This window comes from Micropterus salmoides, unplaced genomic scaffold (genome assembly GCF_014851395.1).
Source record: "Micropterus salmoides isolate LMB-PRFRI ecotype aquatic unplaced genomic scaffold, ASM1485139v1 Ms_hic_scaffold_17, whole genome shotgun sequence".
NCBI lineage: Eukaryota > Metazoa > Chordata > Actinopteri > Centrarchiformes > Centrarchidae > Micropterus > Micropterus salmoides.
In genome coordinates, this window is record NW_024040817.1 from 29,437,634 (window position 1) to 29,454,422 (window position 16,789).

The 16,789-nt window shown below is 42.2% G+C and overlaps 1 protein-coding gene across 4 annotated transcripts in view; it reads right to left on the reverse strand.

Annotated features, from left to right (window-relative positions):
• The window catches only part of ptprua (protein tyrosine phosphatase receptor type Ua), a 193,611-nt gene extending 177,909 nt beyond the window's left edge, over nucleotides 1-15,702 (reverse strand). For all 4 annotated transcript variants that reach the window (XM_038724919.1, XM_038724918.1, XM_038724917.1 and 1 more), the window contains exon 1: nucleotides 15,459-15,702. In XM_038724919.1, coding sequence (XP_038580847.1) covers nucleotides 15,459-15,528 — 70 coding nt within the window. In that variant the 5' untranslated portion in view covers nucleotides 15,529-15,702. The remainder of the gene's footprint in view (nucleotides 1-15,458) is intronic.
• Between the last annotated feature and the right edge of the window lie 1,087 nt (nucleotides 15,703-16,789).

The window sequence follows — 16,789 nt, forward strand, 5'->3', positions numbered from 1 at the left end:
ATGCAAGTTTCAACAATGATTTTACTGCAGGTTTGTGTTATGGTGTTTCTCTATAGTAAGCTAACATTAGCTGGTTGGCTTGTTGGTTCTGTGTGAAGGAGCGTTACAATCGGGGCAAACAATGTTACAGTCCCCTTTGGAAAACAAACAAAGCCATTCAGAGCGTTATTAGTAATTAGTTACTGCAATTTTGACACTCTCATTTCTCTGAAACGGGGCAAAATTAAAGTAGGAGACTTTGTCACAAAACAGAACAGATGTCATAAATCCCATTTCAAGTCTTAACTCAATTTTGACCAAATGTGTAGTTACTGCGCTTTGCCTTTGTAGGGCAGAACAAGTTGCGGTGGATATTTTACAAGCACGGACCAGGTAAGTGACCGTAAGCAGTGACCGCACAGGGGGCCGATGTTGGTTTCGGTTGTTTGATAGGCTGCGTCATTAACATGCCCACAAGTGGCTCACCTACTGCCGTGATTACGGATCGCGAGTGGAAAAATATGGAAAAAAGATGAGTTCTGTGTCTTTTAGGCGACTTTATAAAATGTACTGCTGATGGAGAAAGTGGAGTAGACAGGCATGGTGGGGGACAGAGAGAGGCGGGGCAAGCCGGTGTGTTTACCTGAAGTGTAGGCCTCTTGTGTATCTGTGTGTCTGGGATTCCGAGGAAGGTACGAAGCATATTTAAAATTTATAATAATAATGTTCGTGATGATTAAAACCTGCTTTCACATGGCGGTATTACGTGAAAAATTTTGATTATATTTTTGCCGTGGCGCGGGGTTTTACTTTTACTTTATCTGCCGATACCATCGACCATCTGTCAGCCATCGCCGATGGCATCGTCTATCGGCCCAACCCTAATATTTTCAAATCATTGTTTAATCTTTTGTTCTTAAAAACGTCAGAAAATTCATCTGGTCACCTATCAGTAGCTCCCACAGTCCAAGGTATCATCTCCAAATTGCTTGATTTGTCCAGAACTCAAAGATATTCAGTTTACTTTCACATAAGACAAAGAAAAGCAGAAAATCCTCACAATTAGGAGACTGGCAGAAGGAATGGTGGCATTCCAGCATGAAAAATTTCTTTGACAATTAATCGATTATCAAAATAGTTGATTCTGTCAACAAACCTACCGATAAATGAAACATATTGTTTCTGCCGTAGACAGTATGAGCTACGGCCGTCAGATGACACAAAGCAGCAGGTTCTTGTTAGTAGCTGTAAGTATGATATTGGTAATGGCAGCAGCATTAGTATTATTAGGAGATTATTAGTAGTATAGCAGAAGTGGTATTTGGAGCACTAGTTGTGATAGTAGTAACAGCAGTACTAATAACAAAAGTAACACAAGCAGTGGTATTAGTAATACTGGAAGCATTAGTGCTGTGGTAGTAGTCACAGTAGGATTAGTAGCAAGCAGCAGCAGAAGCATTAGCTGTAGTAGCAGAATTCATTTGATAGAGTATCAGCAGTAGCAACAACAGCAACAGTGCTTTGCAACTTTAGCATCATAAGAAGTAGAAGTATTAGAATAATTAGTAGTAGTAGAAGCAGCAGCATTGGCACTTATCAGTAGTTTTAGTTGAATTATTATAAGCAAAAACATTTGTACAGTATTAGTAATAGTAGCAGCAGTAGCAGTGATGTGGATGATGGCTCAGTAATGGTGGTGGTGGTGGTATATAGATCAAGCGTACATGAAAAACCTTTCAGTAACACAAATCTGAGAAAAAAAATGTTTACACTCAACACTGTGTGGAGTGAGCTATTTTTGCATGTCTGTCAGTGTTTGTGTGTCAGTGTGCACTTTCTCACATGGCTGCAAGGTAAGTTTTGTTGCGGGACATTCTTACATGTCTGCTGCAGTAAGCAGTCCAGTAGGTTAGCAGTCTCTAGCCCAATTAAGCACAAACAAATCAACTTAATTAGGCAGGAGACTGCTTAGCTAAGGATTTCTAGGAAACTACCCCAGAACATGCTGGCAGTCCCTGGATATGACAAACTTGTTAGCCTTCACTCACACGGTGGCCGATGTTTTCAAGAACCCTCAACCCTCACTCCACCCCTACTGTGCCCAGCCAACCGGCCACACTAAACCTTCTATTAGTGATTCTACTTATGCTCTCACTTCTTTGCCTCTGCAGATTCACCCTGCCTTGTACTGTAATCCCTCTCCAGCGGATTCTTAATTAAACATGGACAACACATTGGGTCAAAGACGTCGCCCAGGCGGCAAGGACGCGTCGGCAAAAGGAGGCTCCCACTCGTTTTGGAGACCTGGTTACTCAACCTCGCTTCCTTTCTCTGAACACAATATAAAAAATGAGCTGTCACTTTTGACAGGATTCCTAATCTGCGCCCCCTGTTTATTGCTCCACCCTCCCTAAATGCACTCATGCGTACACAGACTGAGGGTAAGGCACGCATACACACATTCACACACAAACACGGTTTAAGTCAACTGTTACTGTCCTTGGCTGCAGCCTCTAAAATGAAGATGTGACTGACTCGATTACCATAAAGTAAGCACCGCCGTAAATCACTTTCTGGAAAGTAAAGAACTCTCTCTCTCTCTCTCTCTCTCTCTCTCTCCTCCTCCTCTCCCTCCCCCATTCTCTTTTTGTGATTGGCAGGTTTAATTAACAACAGGTCTTCCGGCCTGGCAGAAAGTGGGTGACAGAGTTGGCGAGTGGTAGGGGGATGAGAGTGGAGGGGGGGGGGGGGGGGGGGGGGGGGGGGGGGGGGGGGGGGGGGGGGGGTGAATGTGGAGATATGAAAACAATACATAGCCTACTTTTGTGTGCATATAATTAGAGATGTCTGGGACTCGCTACAGAGCGGTGAGGGCGTGGCTGTACAGATTCAGGCAGAAGCAATTTATGTGCAAACCGTCCCTTAGGAGTGACAATGATGAACATGCCATGCCTCGTTCTACATATGCATTCCAGGCCATTGACAAGTTCATGTTAACTAGTTGCTAAGTACATGATATGTGATATGAAAGGAGGTGGAACAGAATTGGGATGTCAGGTAGCACATTTGCATAACTAAAAGTGAAAAATGACCTTCCTCTGGCAGCTGAGTCAGGAAACTGTTGCTGAAGCACAGCCTTTTCCTGCCATGTCCCCAAGGTTTGATAGTTGGTCCCAGTCTCCTCAACATTTACATGTTCCCTTTAGGCCAAATTATCCATAAGTACAATATTTCTTTTTACAGTTATGCTGACAACACCGAGCTTAACCTACACTTACAGCCCTGTAAGCACAATAAATTAACAGACCTGTCCTCAGGACATCAATTCCTAGATGGCTCAGAACTTTCACCAACTCAGAGAATAACTAAAGTTATGTTAACTCAGTGTATGGCACTTAAAACAAGCCAATATGTAGATTTTGTATGAAGGAAAATATATACAAATAACCAATGAAACACACATTTGCTCAATTCAAGACACTAATAACTAATGTTAGCTCATGCTGGCTAATTTTAGCTAAATATTGCTGGGTAACTGAAGTCAGTGAGTCTGACTTTTATTTATATCCTGATTATGTTTTTCTACAGTTGCTGCTTGTAGTATCTGCAGTCCGGAGATTTTTCCCTTTTATCAAACACATGCTATAGGCCATGGCCATAAAAATCAATAAAACTCAAGACTCAATATTGTGGGAACAGTTCTTGCATTAAAATGATCTGCAGAAGCTAAACCCTACTTCAAACCCTAAATTGTTTTGTCTGTGAAGATTCTCAGTCATCCAGGTCATAGTACTCCAAGGAGGGTTAAAATCAAGGGGAAGGGTACGTCTTCAAGTATCTTCAACCAAGTCCAGTCGCCCAATTGTAACTACCTTAAGTGAATTGTTTTGGCATGAACTGAGCCTGAATGTTGAACAAAACCACATCTATCCTAAAATATGGGTGACGTCATCTTCAAAAACTCAGTTTAACAAGTAACCTATTTTCTAGAATTTTCTTTAGTTTCATGATACATAAACACCAACAAGAAGATCAACCAGTGCAGCCTTTTGATGGAAAGCTTTCTGCTGCTCTTGTCACTTTTCTAGGTCAATATACAGGAGGCTGTGGTTAAACCAACTCACAAACAACATATGTCAAGTGATGCCTCATGTAAGGGCAAACAAAGTAGATCTGTTTTAGGCAGGTCATCCCTGCATCATCCCTCCACTGTCTGGGCCAGCCTCATCATCCTTTCATGCCCTAGTATTATTGTGTATGGAGCTCAACGACCCAGGCCACAGTTCCATCTGCTCAGACTCTATTGATGCCGAGATTAGGGGTGTAGGCCAAGAGAGCACAGAGACACACATGTTCGGTGGCCAATCTGGAGACGCATCCCCCGAGTCACTTCCACTTCGGGCTGGGCCTGCTAGATCAGACAGCAGAGGGAAAGATGAAAGGCGGTGCTCGAAGTTGCAAGACAGACAGAAAGCTGACCACCAGCTGATTTCCATGCTGTTTTCCAACAGCTTTCACTGATGTAATCAATAACCCCTCCCACACACACACCCCTCAGTACTCCACACACTCCTCCCTTCACTTCACTCTTTGCCTCTTTTTCTCCCCCTCCACCTGAAATGCTGCACCTAAACTTGAGGCTCTTGTTTACTGAATCAATGATTCAATTCCTCCTGTAACAGCAAGCTTATAAAATCCACAACATCGTGCTTTGGGCACCGACAGCAACACATCTCATAAAACAGAATGAGGATTTTAGCGCTATATGCCTCCAATCATTCTTGGCTAGGCTAACGGTTTCCTCTGTGAATGCAAAGATGCTACAGCTCGCTCATTCCCATGCAGGGCATGATCCCCCAGCTCCTTGCTCATGAATGTAATCCTTTACGTTTATCTGTCTGAGTTCAGAGGCCACAGGGGCTGAAACCCCCGTACTCGCTACTGATGCAGATGGAGTTTGGCAAACAAACACAGCAGATGCAGGCCCAGGTGCTATTGAATCTTAGAACTGCCAAAATAGCACCATCGTCTGAATCATTGCCAAGGTGGCCCCTGCACATAAAAGTCAAGAGGGAAAGCGGAAAAGAAGAAAAGAAATGGAACTAACAAAACTCTGCATGCCAAGTCCTTTCTAAAAGAAGCAGAGGATGGCCAGATGGATTGAGACGCAAGACGGCCAACAAGTGAAAGCATTAACGCTGCCGGAGTTAAAGGTTTGATTCCCGGTGGGGACGCCAACGCCGTCAGTGTTTATTAATTTTGTTTTCAAACATATTTATCCAGGGAAAGTCAGCTTCTTCCACACATCCTGCTACAAACTGACACAGTTCTTCCCAATCAAAGTGGGAACTGCTTGGTGTAAACGTACACTTCAGCAGAAGTGCTTACAGATTGTGAAGCCCTTCACCTGCCAACAGCTTTTCGATCCCATGTTACCGCACATTATTATTAGTTCCTGCTGAGGTAGGTGAGGTATGAAGATTTTTAATTCGGGTACAGGATTGGCACTCGGTATAAGCAGATACCCTGAGTTGAGGTATTTGAATTGGTATCAGGAGAGAAAAGGTTGGATCAGTGCATTTGAATGGTTATTGCCCCTCGCTATGACACCAGTTTTTTTGGATAGCTGAACAGGGCAGCTATAAACACTTTCGCCTTCTGATGTGGTCGAACAACATGTCTATGAAATACCTACCACAGAGCAGCTGCACAGGAAAGGTCGGGGTTATGTGCACCTCTGGAGTCGTCTCAGATCTCCCCACTGCCTCAGCCTGCACTCTGGAGCTCATACACTTCATTCAGTAAGATGCTCCGGAAACGGGCACACATTGAGCCACAAAACCTGGCATCGATCCAGATTTACTTACAGAGGGAGGAAGTGAAGAAGCCGGTGAGGAAGACGCCCCGCAGTGATTGCAGGAACACAGGTGTCGCTGCTCATGCTGCATTACCTCCCCTGCTGTGCACAGGAGGGTCACTGCTAACCTTGACAGGGGTGAACAGGCGCTGCCGCAGTGCCCTTGTTCGCTCCGTTGAGGGACATGTCATATTATTTATTTAATAATTTGACTCTTTTTTTCCTTCCAAGTTTCCCTTCAACTTTTAATATCTTCTGTGCGCCACAGGGACACTCGGAGGCCCACAGGTTTGATAACTTTAAACGCCTACTTTTTAAAGTGTAATATCTACTGCTACCTTGGGACCTACACACCCCGGGTCTTGCTCCATATCACAGATTTTTTTCTATCTTAAGAAAATGAAGGGTAAGATATAAGAAGTAGCAGGTTTGTAGTTTGGCAGTTAATCTAACTCGAGTCTATCAGCACTGTGGTCTTCTTCATTAATGACACGGGGGACTGAGCTTGTGAGCCCAAGAGAGAAAACTCTGGGAGATAAAGAGTTGAGGGGGAGGTAGCAGAGCTGAAAACAGCAGAGAGGAAAGGAAGCGAGAGGAATGCTATTCCTGCAATTTGGCCCCAGATGTCATCTCAATCTAAAGCGACATTTGCTGACAGCGCTGCCACAAAAATCATCCTGCGGCTGAACTCTGAACCCGTTTGCTGAATCTGCTGCTCGGTCATCTCACGCTGCAGCGATAACCGAGCGACAGTCTCCTGTCTGCTGCCAGCGTCACGACTCGCATCAACCTGTCATCAGTCGTGACAGGTCCAACCACAGGTTTCATGGCCGGGGAATAGCTTGGACAATTGGTTCGGCTGCAGAGTGTAAAAACACCGTCGGCTAGGCAGCACAAGCGATAGATGAATATTCATAAAGATTATTCACGGCTGGTTGTCAGCGGCGGTGACAAATCTAGGACGTAATGGCACCAGGATCCAAATCTGACAGAGAGCGGGACTGGACTAAATGGACAGGCAGCCATCACTGCAGAACAGTCACGCTCCTGCATATCTCAACTCATCATTAATACCAGCACGCAGTCGTGGCTACAACCAACCGGATTCTACATCGTCAATCTCACCTGCCATTTGCAACCCGTTGGCCAAGCAGTAATTTCAATACCACAGATTAAATTATCCTTGAAAGGAAAAATCCCCCCTCAAACACTCCACACCGTTATCCATCATCAATCTGTGATGTTGAGTGCATTCCAGGGTTTTAAATTTTGATGAAGTGCTAATTTACGTTCTGGTTACCCACTTTCCCTCAACCACTTTGTCTACTTCCTCTAAGTAGGGCTAGTTAACTAAATTTTATGTAAATTTCAAACTTATCCCATAGATTTATTGTAAATTAGTTAAATCGTATTTTAAATCCCTGAAAATAATAAACAATAAAAAACAAAAACTGTACACTTGTGATGAGGCATTTCTGCTTTCTTTTACTTTGTTTCTGAACTTTGTCTTTAAATTTACGTTATATTTCTGTTTTGCTTTATAATTTACATCAAATTTATTCCATATGTTTATCATTTCAATTGTTTCGAGGTAAAGATGATGAATGATGCCATGTCTATCCTTATCCAATATTCTACACTGATACAATGCCAAAAATACATGTGAATGAAACTTAATTTTAAATTAATTCATAGAGACAGTTGTTGTTGCGCTAAAATCTTTCTTGCCCTTGTCTCACCTCTGTAATGTGTTTTAATGTGTTGCAGCTCTGGACAGCACCTCTGTATTCTTTGTGCTATCAATTGTGGGACAATTGTGTCTATCAAAGGCACACATAAAAATTTAACAGATTTATAATGCATACTGGCTTTTTTGGGGGGGTATGCTTATGCTTAGTTTCGTCACTTTTGTAGTGTAAATGCTCTTCATACTCAAAACCTGCTTAGAATTACTGTGTTGTTTTTATAATTGAGACACAGCTCAAGTGTTCTCACTTAGTGAAAATCAATATACACCACCAAAGCAAAAAAAAAAAAAAAAAAACGGCCCAGAATGCAAGGCAAATCACCACCGTTACCGAACGATGTTTGAGTGTTTTAAGGTGAAATTATTCAAGATTCATTCCTTCAGATTTGACGAGACAAGTGTTCCTGACTGGCTTGATGATATTTGCTTTCTTGAGGCTGAGGAATTAAGAGGTTGTAGTCAAGTTTTCAGAGCCAGATACTGTTGTCAGTGCAATTACTTGCAATCGGGTAAGCTGCCTATGTGGCTGCTTTCAAAGCACAATCGTCACACTCTCATTGCTCTGTGGACATTTTTAGACATGATCTGTGGCAGACGGTGAGCTCTTATGCAGAAGAAGGAAGGTTGGAGGAGTGCAGAGAGGGATCTCGGGCACTTGGAACATTTGATAAAATGTAAGCTGATGTCAGAGTAGTTGAAAAGTATGGATGCTTTAAACCCATTTGCTTTTGTTGCCCTGGCAGCAGGTCAGTTCTCTGAGACTCTATAATCACACAATTAGCAGCACTCTGTATACCTGCAGCAGACAGCAGATTCCAACATCCAAATTCCACCAGCAGATGATGCATTCATGCTATGTGCGTTTATTCTCTCCAGCCATTTTACTAGTTTCATGAAGCATTTCATACGTCAGATCAGTATGGAACTTGTTGTAATAAAAGCTGTGTAAGCAAAGGAATAAGTCACTGAAGGAAGAGTGAACAACAGCAATCACAAACCCAGCAGCTTCCTTTAAAATAATCTAAATTGAATCCCAACGGGCTTTCACCAACACGTGAGGATGTTTAAAGTGAGCAAATTAGCTTTATTGTTTAAACACGTTTAGCGATCAGCTTGACAGGCAGTGCGGCGCCTGCTGGCACTCCTCCATCTGCTCAATAATGATTTGTTGTTGATGGGTGGGTGGGGGATAAAACACATTTCTAACACCTGGAGAGGCGAAGCCGGTCCTGGTTCTCTCCACAAAGAAGCCTCGTGGGTCGAGGCCAAGGTAGTCTGGCAGCACTGTCAGCTCCATTAACAACACATGGTGGTGACAGGCATGTGTGAGCAGCAGCAGCACAGGTAGATCGACGTCACAAGCATATTGCACAGGGCGATAATGGTCGGGAACGGTTGGAATCCTACCACCGTGAATGACCAACATCTGGTTTCCAACACAGGCCCTGCTGAACAATTACCTGAAGTAGTCAGAAAAATCAAATGTAACAAATATCAGTCAAAGGTGTTTTTAAACCATTCCAAAGCCTGCATCATTTCTTATCTTCTATATTAAGATATGTTAACAAAGAAAAACAGACAGACATGAAGAAGACGTGGTTTAACAAGCAGACGGCCCAGAGTTTGGATATTTACTATGAACAGCTAGTTTAGTTGTTAGCTTAGCTAGTGAGCTACCCTGGTGGTTAAACCCAGCAGCACTTTATGCACAGTAAAGATGCAGGGTTCACACACATGTTAGCAAGCCAGCTAAGAAAACGAAAAGTATAAGGGATGCAACGATTATAGATTTTGTTGGTACGATATATAGTCAGAGAAATAATCACAGTTTCACGATTATCACGATTATTATGCATTAATTAATTTAACAACACTAGTGATTGCTTAAGTTCATTTTTTAATATTTAATTACATTACAGTCTATAACATTTAAGTATTATTATTAATATAAGACTAATATTAACTTCACTTATCCCCCAGGGGAAATTATTATTAAGGAGGGGAATAAACTGTTGCCATCAACTCTCATCCATACGTATAAGTTTTAGTGAAAATTATATTATTAATAACTGAAATGCAGTTAATTGGTAGTCCTGGAAGTTTATAAGCTCCTGATGTTATGTTAGTGTTTTAAACCTGGCGTTGAATTTTCAGTGACTGAAGGTCTTGAGAGGACTACGTTCTTCTGGCTGGAAGCTGGATTCAGTGCAAAGGTTCAACTATGCTGACAGCGGTGTGTACGCAAGCTTGCCAAGCGATGCGGTGTGTGTTGCTCGACGCAGCAACAAACCTCCGTGGCGTGGCACAAGCCATTGAAATTAATGGGCCTCATGGCAGTGCTGTCGTTGCGGTGGGTTTGAAAGGTTACATGCTGCTGTTTGTTTACACTGCACTGAAAGCTCGACTCTCACTACTCCGGCATTGATTGTAATTTTTGATTTGATTCCCAACCAACTTGCCACGTTATTTAACTCACTTATTATGTATTACCTTAACTTGGGCGTGCAAAGCTGGGTGGTGATCCCACAGGTGCTGAATCAAATTTGGTGTAGGTATTCGCTCCTATAGCAGCAACCTTTTAACGGCAAGTTTTTGAACAAGTGATCCGTCACCTCTTAAATAATGCCCTGGTTTGGTCCATCTGCCAGAGTTTAGCCAGTGTACAGCAGTAGCCTCCATGTCTCTCATAAGCGCGGCACTTTAAGCTGGTGCACCACTCATGTAACTTTTTATTTTCGTTTTGTGCAGTTTCGTTCCGTGCAACAGAAACACTTTACGATTAATTAACCACAACAACAGCACGGTTAATAGTAAAATCAGGCAATCGCTTTATCCCTAATGTGTTTAATACAACTTTGGTCCCAGGAGCCGTATTTCACCTTGTTTTGTAGAGGCTAGCGCTGTATTCAGGTAATGTTGGTAATGGGAAGAACAAAAAAAAAAACTCCTGTTGTTCCAGCTTGGGGGTGTTCACGCATGGTTACCCCCACTGCTAGCCTTGTAGTTACATCATTTAAATAGGCTAAGCTTACTCTCTGGTGTTACATATTTGGAGTTAAACCAAATATAGAGAAACTGTGAATAGCTCCTTTTAAAATAGCTGAATCAGTTATGAGTGTTAGCATTGGAGTTTATTTTACATTAGATATAACTGCCAGTGATGGTGGCTTTGCAGCCAACTTTTCCAGCAGTTTTTTGACTCAGTTCTTTACACAAACTTGGAGATATTTTTCACAAATTTTTGATTTGAAATTACCAATGATGTGGGCAGCTTTTCCAATGTGGTTGATCATAATATGACATCCCACCCACCCACCTCCAGTCCCTGCGTCATGCTAGCATGTCCCGGACCTTGACAGTAAATTTCAAATTGTAAAGCCATACACTGCTGGGTATGGGTTTACAAGTAATCAATCAAATTTGTAACATATAATGCTGATGTTATTGCCCAATACACTGACAAATGATGACTACTGAAGTCTTGTAAATAGATGGCATAGGAGGAGCAAGAATTCAGCTTAGAGAGGCACAGGGTCTGTTGGAGGCAACATTTCACCAACTTAACTCTCTTGGAGAAGATTGACTTCAGTTGAACAACAGCTGCCCTGACTCTTCCCTCAATGATAAGAGGAAACCATTTTTAGATAAGCAGAAGTGATCACACAGCAGTTACACAAAAGGCTTAAGTTTGCCAAATCTCACAGCTATTAACAGGCCTCAGAACTTCTAAAATCCCATGAAGTCTTCAGGAGTGATGGTTAAAAGTAAAAATTGTAATTCTGTTGAACACCTTTGTAAGTTTGCTTTAGCCACAATGCCACTAAAACGATCTGAGACGAACAGAATGACAAACAGCAGAAGCAATTCAAATTTCTCCAAAGGCCTCACCGACTTCCACCTCAGCCAGGCTGCTTTGCTCTCACTGGCTCCGTCTGTCAGGCTGCTTTGGCTGACTGAATATGTCTATGCATACGGGCCCATATGCTTGACCCATCCATTAAAACTGAAGAAAAACAGGCTCATTTAGAATGTTTTTAACATGCAGTCAATCTAGTCCTGCATCAGAAAGGCGAGGAATGCAATGTGGGCCTAGCTTTATCATTTCACATTGATCATTTTTATCAATTTCAAGCTTACAGTAATTGCACCAATTTTTCTTCAGCTAAGCAGACTATTAAAAGTAGGTTGTCTAGTCTGTTGCTTCTGAAATTTAGTCTGAAAGCTATGAGGGCTTGTAACTGTCTGGTAAACAATGTGGACTGGGTTATATTGATACATTTCTGCGATTTTACGTCCTTTATAAAATGGGTGTCGAAACAACCCTTGTTCCTCTGCCATCTCATTATCATGAACGATAATTACAGAGCGTACTCATTTTCTTGAACAACGTGTAGCCATTATACAATTCACCATTGTTCTTTTAAAGAATCTTGTGTTATTGCCTCCAGTACAACCGCATTTCATCATTGCCTTTTGTGTGAGCATACGCTCCATTTTCTCCATTTACAGCCTCCACATTTGCCCCAGGAGAGCTGTGTGTGACGGGCTATTTTCTGTTAGATTAACACCGAGCCGGATACACACCGAGGATCCTCTCTGCATAGTCCCAGCAGCCTGTGACAGCCCACCTTCTCGTGTCAGCGCCTATTTCAGTGTGGCTACCCTCCCATCTCCGAGTGTTTGGAGTTGCGTGTCAGTGACACTCAGTATTTAGGTTCGGTCACATGGTTTCATTCTATGATTAAATTACCTTCTTCCTCTTACTCCTCGGTACCCACGTGTACCCAAGAGGCCAGGTGCACTTAAACAAGACAGCCGGTTTCACCTCACCTCAACAATCACCCATTCTGTAGGTGAAACCATAGAGCTGAATTAACAGGCAGGATCAACTCCACGTTGATACTGGATCATTTGCCTTAATACAAGGGAATTTAAAGTGAAGGGTAGCACAATGCCTTCTCTTTTTTCCCCTCTCAGCATTAAAGCTGCACGACACTACTTCTTGGCAGCCCCAAAAGGCAGCAAAGGGAAATCTTTTATCATCAATACCCACAGGTCCTGCCACACAATGTCACTAAACTGCAAGGCTTAGTCTTTGAAGAATACCTAGAGCCTAAACCTAAAGTACCAACCAAAATGTGTCCGTAGCATCAAGTAGCAACAAGTAACGCAAAAGTACTATTGAAAGCTTTCAACCAATGCTTGGTCTCATTCTGAAATGCAACACATGAGGCATATGATGCACGTCAAATTAACTGTATCCATTGTTTTATGTGAAAGCCCGCAGACTGGCGGTGTCTTGACGCGTGATAACAAGGGTTGACCGCTCATCAGGATACACCACGGTCCAATTTCTAAGCATCCACGCATGTCAACCCTTTCAAAAACAGCATCCTGAGGTGCACTGTAGGCCATGAATGTCCCAAGGGACCAGTGTTGTATGTTATTCGTCCCTCATTTCCTATCATCTAATAATGCCTTACAATTCCCTTGAAAATGTACTTTTCAAAAAGAAAATCTGAATTTTGTCATACAGGCTCCGTGGATTACCACAACCTGGCTTCATCAGTTCACGCGCATCAAATGATGCAACTTTCCACAACGCAGCCGTGCATAAACTTTGGGCTTGTTAACTTATTCTTTAATCAGAACTCTCTGCTCTAAACCAGGCATCTTTTCTAACTGTAAAGGTATATTTTATTTAGTCAAAGCTCTTATTATTATTTCTGATGGATTGCATATTTCTTTAAATTTAAAACTTTGTTAAAAGAAGTTTAGATTCCTCAAACTAAGGTAAAGCATTAGGCCAAAGAAACTGTAGACAAACCATGTGTACCTAATGATACCAATGCAATAGCAGAGACTACAGATCTGACACAGGCAGGCCTCGGTGTGGTTGAAGTTTTTACTACTAGTTTGAACTGCAAAAATGAATTAATTAATCCATTAGTCAATGGACTGAAAATTAATCAACAACTATTTTGGTATTAATGTCAAAATTCTCTGGTTCCAGCTCTCAATGTGAATATTTTATAGTAGTTTCCTTAGTCTTCTGCAATGGTAGATAGAACATATTTGGACTTTTGACTGTTAATATAAAGTAAAATCAGTAGCACTTACAAGATAAAACAAGACATCTGAATACGTTACAACTAATAATGGCTACTTATGATACTTTACTACAAAAAGCAGCCATACAAGATCTTTGTGGAAATGAAATAGATTAGTCAAAAACTGGCAAGATTTTGATTTAAAATCAGGAAACAAGAATCTGACCAGACATTTCATACCAACTTTCTGTACTTTTCTACATGCTTCAAACATATTTCAGTTGCTACTGAAAAAAATACTGAGGTTTTATCCACAGCCCAAAACATAAGTAGTTGAGACCATCTTTGTCTTGACTATGTGGAAATTATTTCACAGCAGTGTCCATTCTTGACAACAGAATTCATTTCCAACAAACAAGCTGAATGTATGCCAACTGGTGATGAGACCGTCGTTGTTCTGTGTAATCTGATAAGACAGTTGGCTTGTTACATTAAATCTTGCCTGCAGAACCAACTTGATCCTGAAGAGCAGGGAGGGGCTCAGTGTACGTCTGTTCAGCAACTGGTTTTGGTAGCTGTGTAACTGATACCCATGCACCAGAGTATTTATACCGTAGCTACAGAGCTTACACGAGTTGCAAAGCATTCTTGAGACAAACCAACTGGCACTTTCACTTCAGACAACTTGGCACATGTGACTAGAGGTATTTTGTTCTACTGTATTCCACAAACGATGAGGTTCAGAGGCCTCAGAAATCTTCAGAAACTGCTTGAGCCATTCAAATGTTGAACTGGCCACAGGCCAAGTTAAAAGGATTTGAACTCAGATACAGTAGGCTCTGTGGAGTTCAGGTATTATGGCTTAAAATCTCAGTTGTCCTCCCTGCCAACACTTCTACTTCTGTCTATCAGAGTTTGATTGACACACACACAGAGAATATTTGGATCAGCTGCCAGTGCTTTTATTTGGGGCACAACACTGACATTACTAATTCATCTCCACTGTATTGCTTTGTAGCAGCAGAAAACACACTTCTCTTGATTTGTTCACTCCAAATGTTGCTCCCAAACGCCTCTGATGGCTGATTTTTATACTGAACCAGTCAACCAAATCTTCCCCCGCATCAGCAACACAATTATGCAAGATGTTCCATCAATACTATTAACATACACATGCAGTTAGCAGCCCATTTCATATACATCAGCAATAAAAAACTCAAAGATGGATGACTTAATTACTAGGATGTAATTTACATTTTCTGGGATGACACATTGGAGTAGAGAATGGTGTTGCCACGTACTGATGCATGAACAATAAAAACATGACAGTAAACGTCATGATGCTGAGTGCACTGGACAGAGATGGAGAGGCACAGAGTGAAAGAGGGGGAGAGAGTGTTCAGGGTGCAAATAACGAATCCACTTTCCTTATGAAGCTTAGTTTTTCTTAACTTTGCAGATTTGATCTTGAGGAACTGAATGTCCTCAGAAAATCTAGTAACCACGAATACCAATGAGTCGTGTAATGAAATGATGCTATGATTATACTGAGGGTGCAGGCAATTTCCATTTTCCATGCCCCCTGGAATATTAACGTTTCACTGCATGCGCAAAGGAGAAAGTTCACACCACTAAATGCAGCCGAACACACACTCTGAGACAACTTTTTAAGTTGTGAAAACCCACAATATGTGTCTAGGCTGTGGGGAAAGAGCGACTTCAGACCCTGACGAATAACTTTGGAACAGCAAGTGAGATTTACTGGTGCGCGCTGTGGGTCTCCACAGATCCACACTGACAAACAATTATTTTTTCCTTCTTTTACCTGTTGGTCCCTCCATACTGTCTGCGTAGATCCTGACGGCCAGCACCAGTAGCAGTGCTGCTGAATACATGTTGGCAGGAGAAGTAAAGTCCAGCTCGTTTTGTGACAGGGAGAAAATCCTAAAGAAAACTCCAGCAGCGGTGGCAGCAACAGCAGGACCGGAGAGAAGTTGCGCGCTCAGCTGCGTTCATCGCTGAATCCCACTGCAGAAGCGTTGCCTGCCTGCTCTCTCCACAGCCCGCACAGGGAGCATCTGATCTCGAGCTAAAGCGTTCAAAAAGAGCCGCCCCCCCCCCTCCCCCCACCCCACCCACTTTTCCTGTAACGGCTCCGCTACTTTTTGCACGGACAAGCCAGCAGGTGGGACGCGAGAATGCGGGTCTGCGGCGCCTCCATGTGGCAGGGGGGTGGATCACACTCCCATACACTCACAAAACCCTTGCTTAAGCTATTAAATCGAGTCGTCGAAATATTAGACATACAGCAGGACACCACACTGTCACATAAGAGGGGACTTTTTCCCTCAATGTTCCCTTTAAGTGCATTTCTGGCTTCCACACAGACTCCTTTTTTGGCAGTTTCCCCCACTATTGTGCTAAAACCACCTGATTAAAGTCTGACTCACTTGTGCTGGAGTATAATGGAGTAACACCTTGCCAAAGGCTACTAAATCAGAGTCCATGCTTGATGGCAGTTTTTTTTTTATTATTATGATAGAGCAGTAGCTGTTTACTCTCACTGTTTTCAGTATTTAACACGCTGTTTGGTGACAGCAGAGTGGCGTACCTGGACAGCTTGGTTTCAAGCCACAGATGAAATGCCTTTAGCAAAGTTGGCTGCTGAATCCCTTTTTACAGCTCCAGCACAGCAGTCTTGTCCCGCAGCTGACCCCGACCTCTGATCTTGCCCACTGGGTTCGCTTTAATTAATGTTTATTAAACAGGTGTCACCTTGTTTAAAAGTGTATTCAGAAAGGAAAGTTTGTTCTATATTTCTTTCTATTCTGAAGCACTGATTTCTGCTTATTGTCTATTTTGATCTTCACTTAACTGGGATTTGATTTGATCTGGTCCTAACCAGTGGTCTGTGGAAGAATAGTACCAGGTTACCAGGTTAAACAAGGAAACAAAACATTTTGAGAAGAAAAATACACAGCACAAGATAAACTAAAATAAAAAGGTCCTTAAAACTACATTTTAACTCAGGATTAAGTAACAATGCAAGAGTGGCAGGCTCTCATCGTGTGCTTTAGTAGTGCATACAATATTAAAACATTTGCAAACAATCAGACTACCACATACCAACATAAACTCATTTAAAGCAGCCTTTGG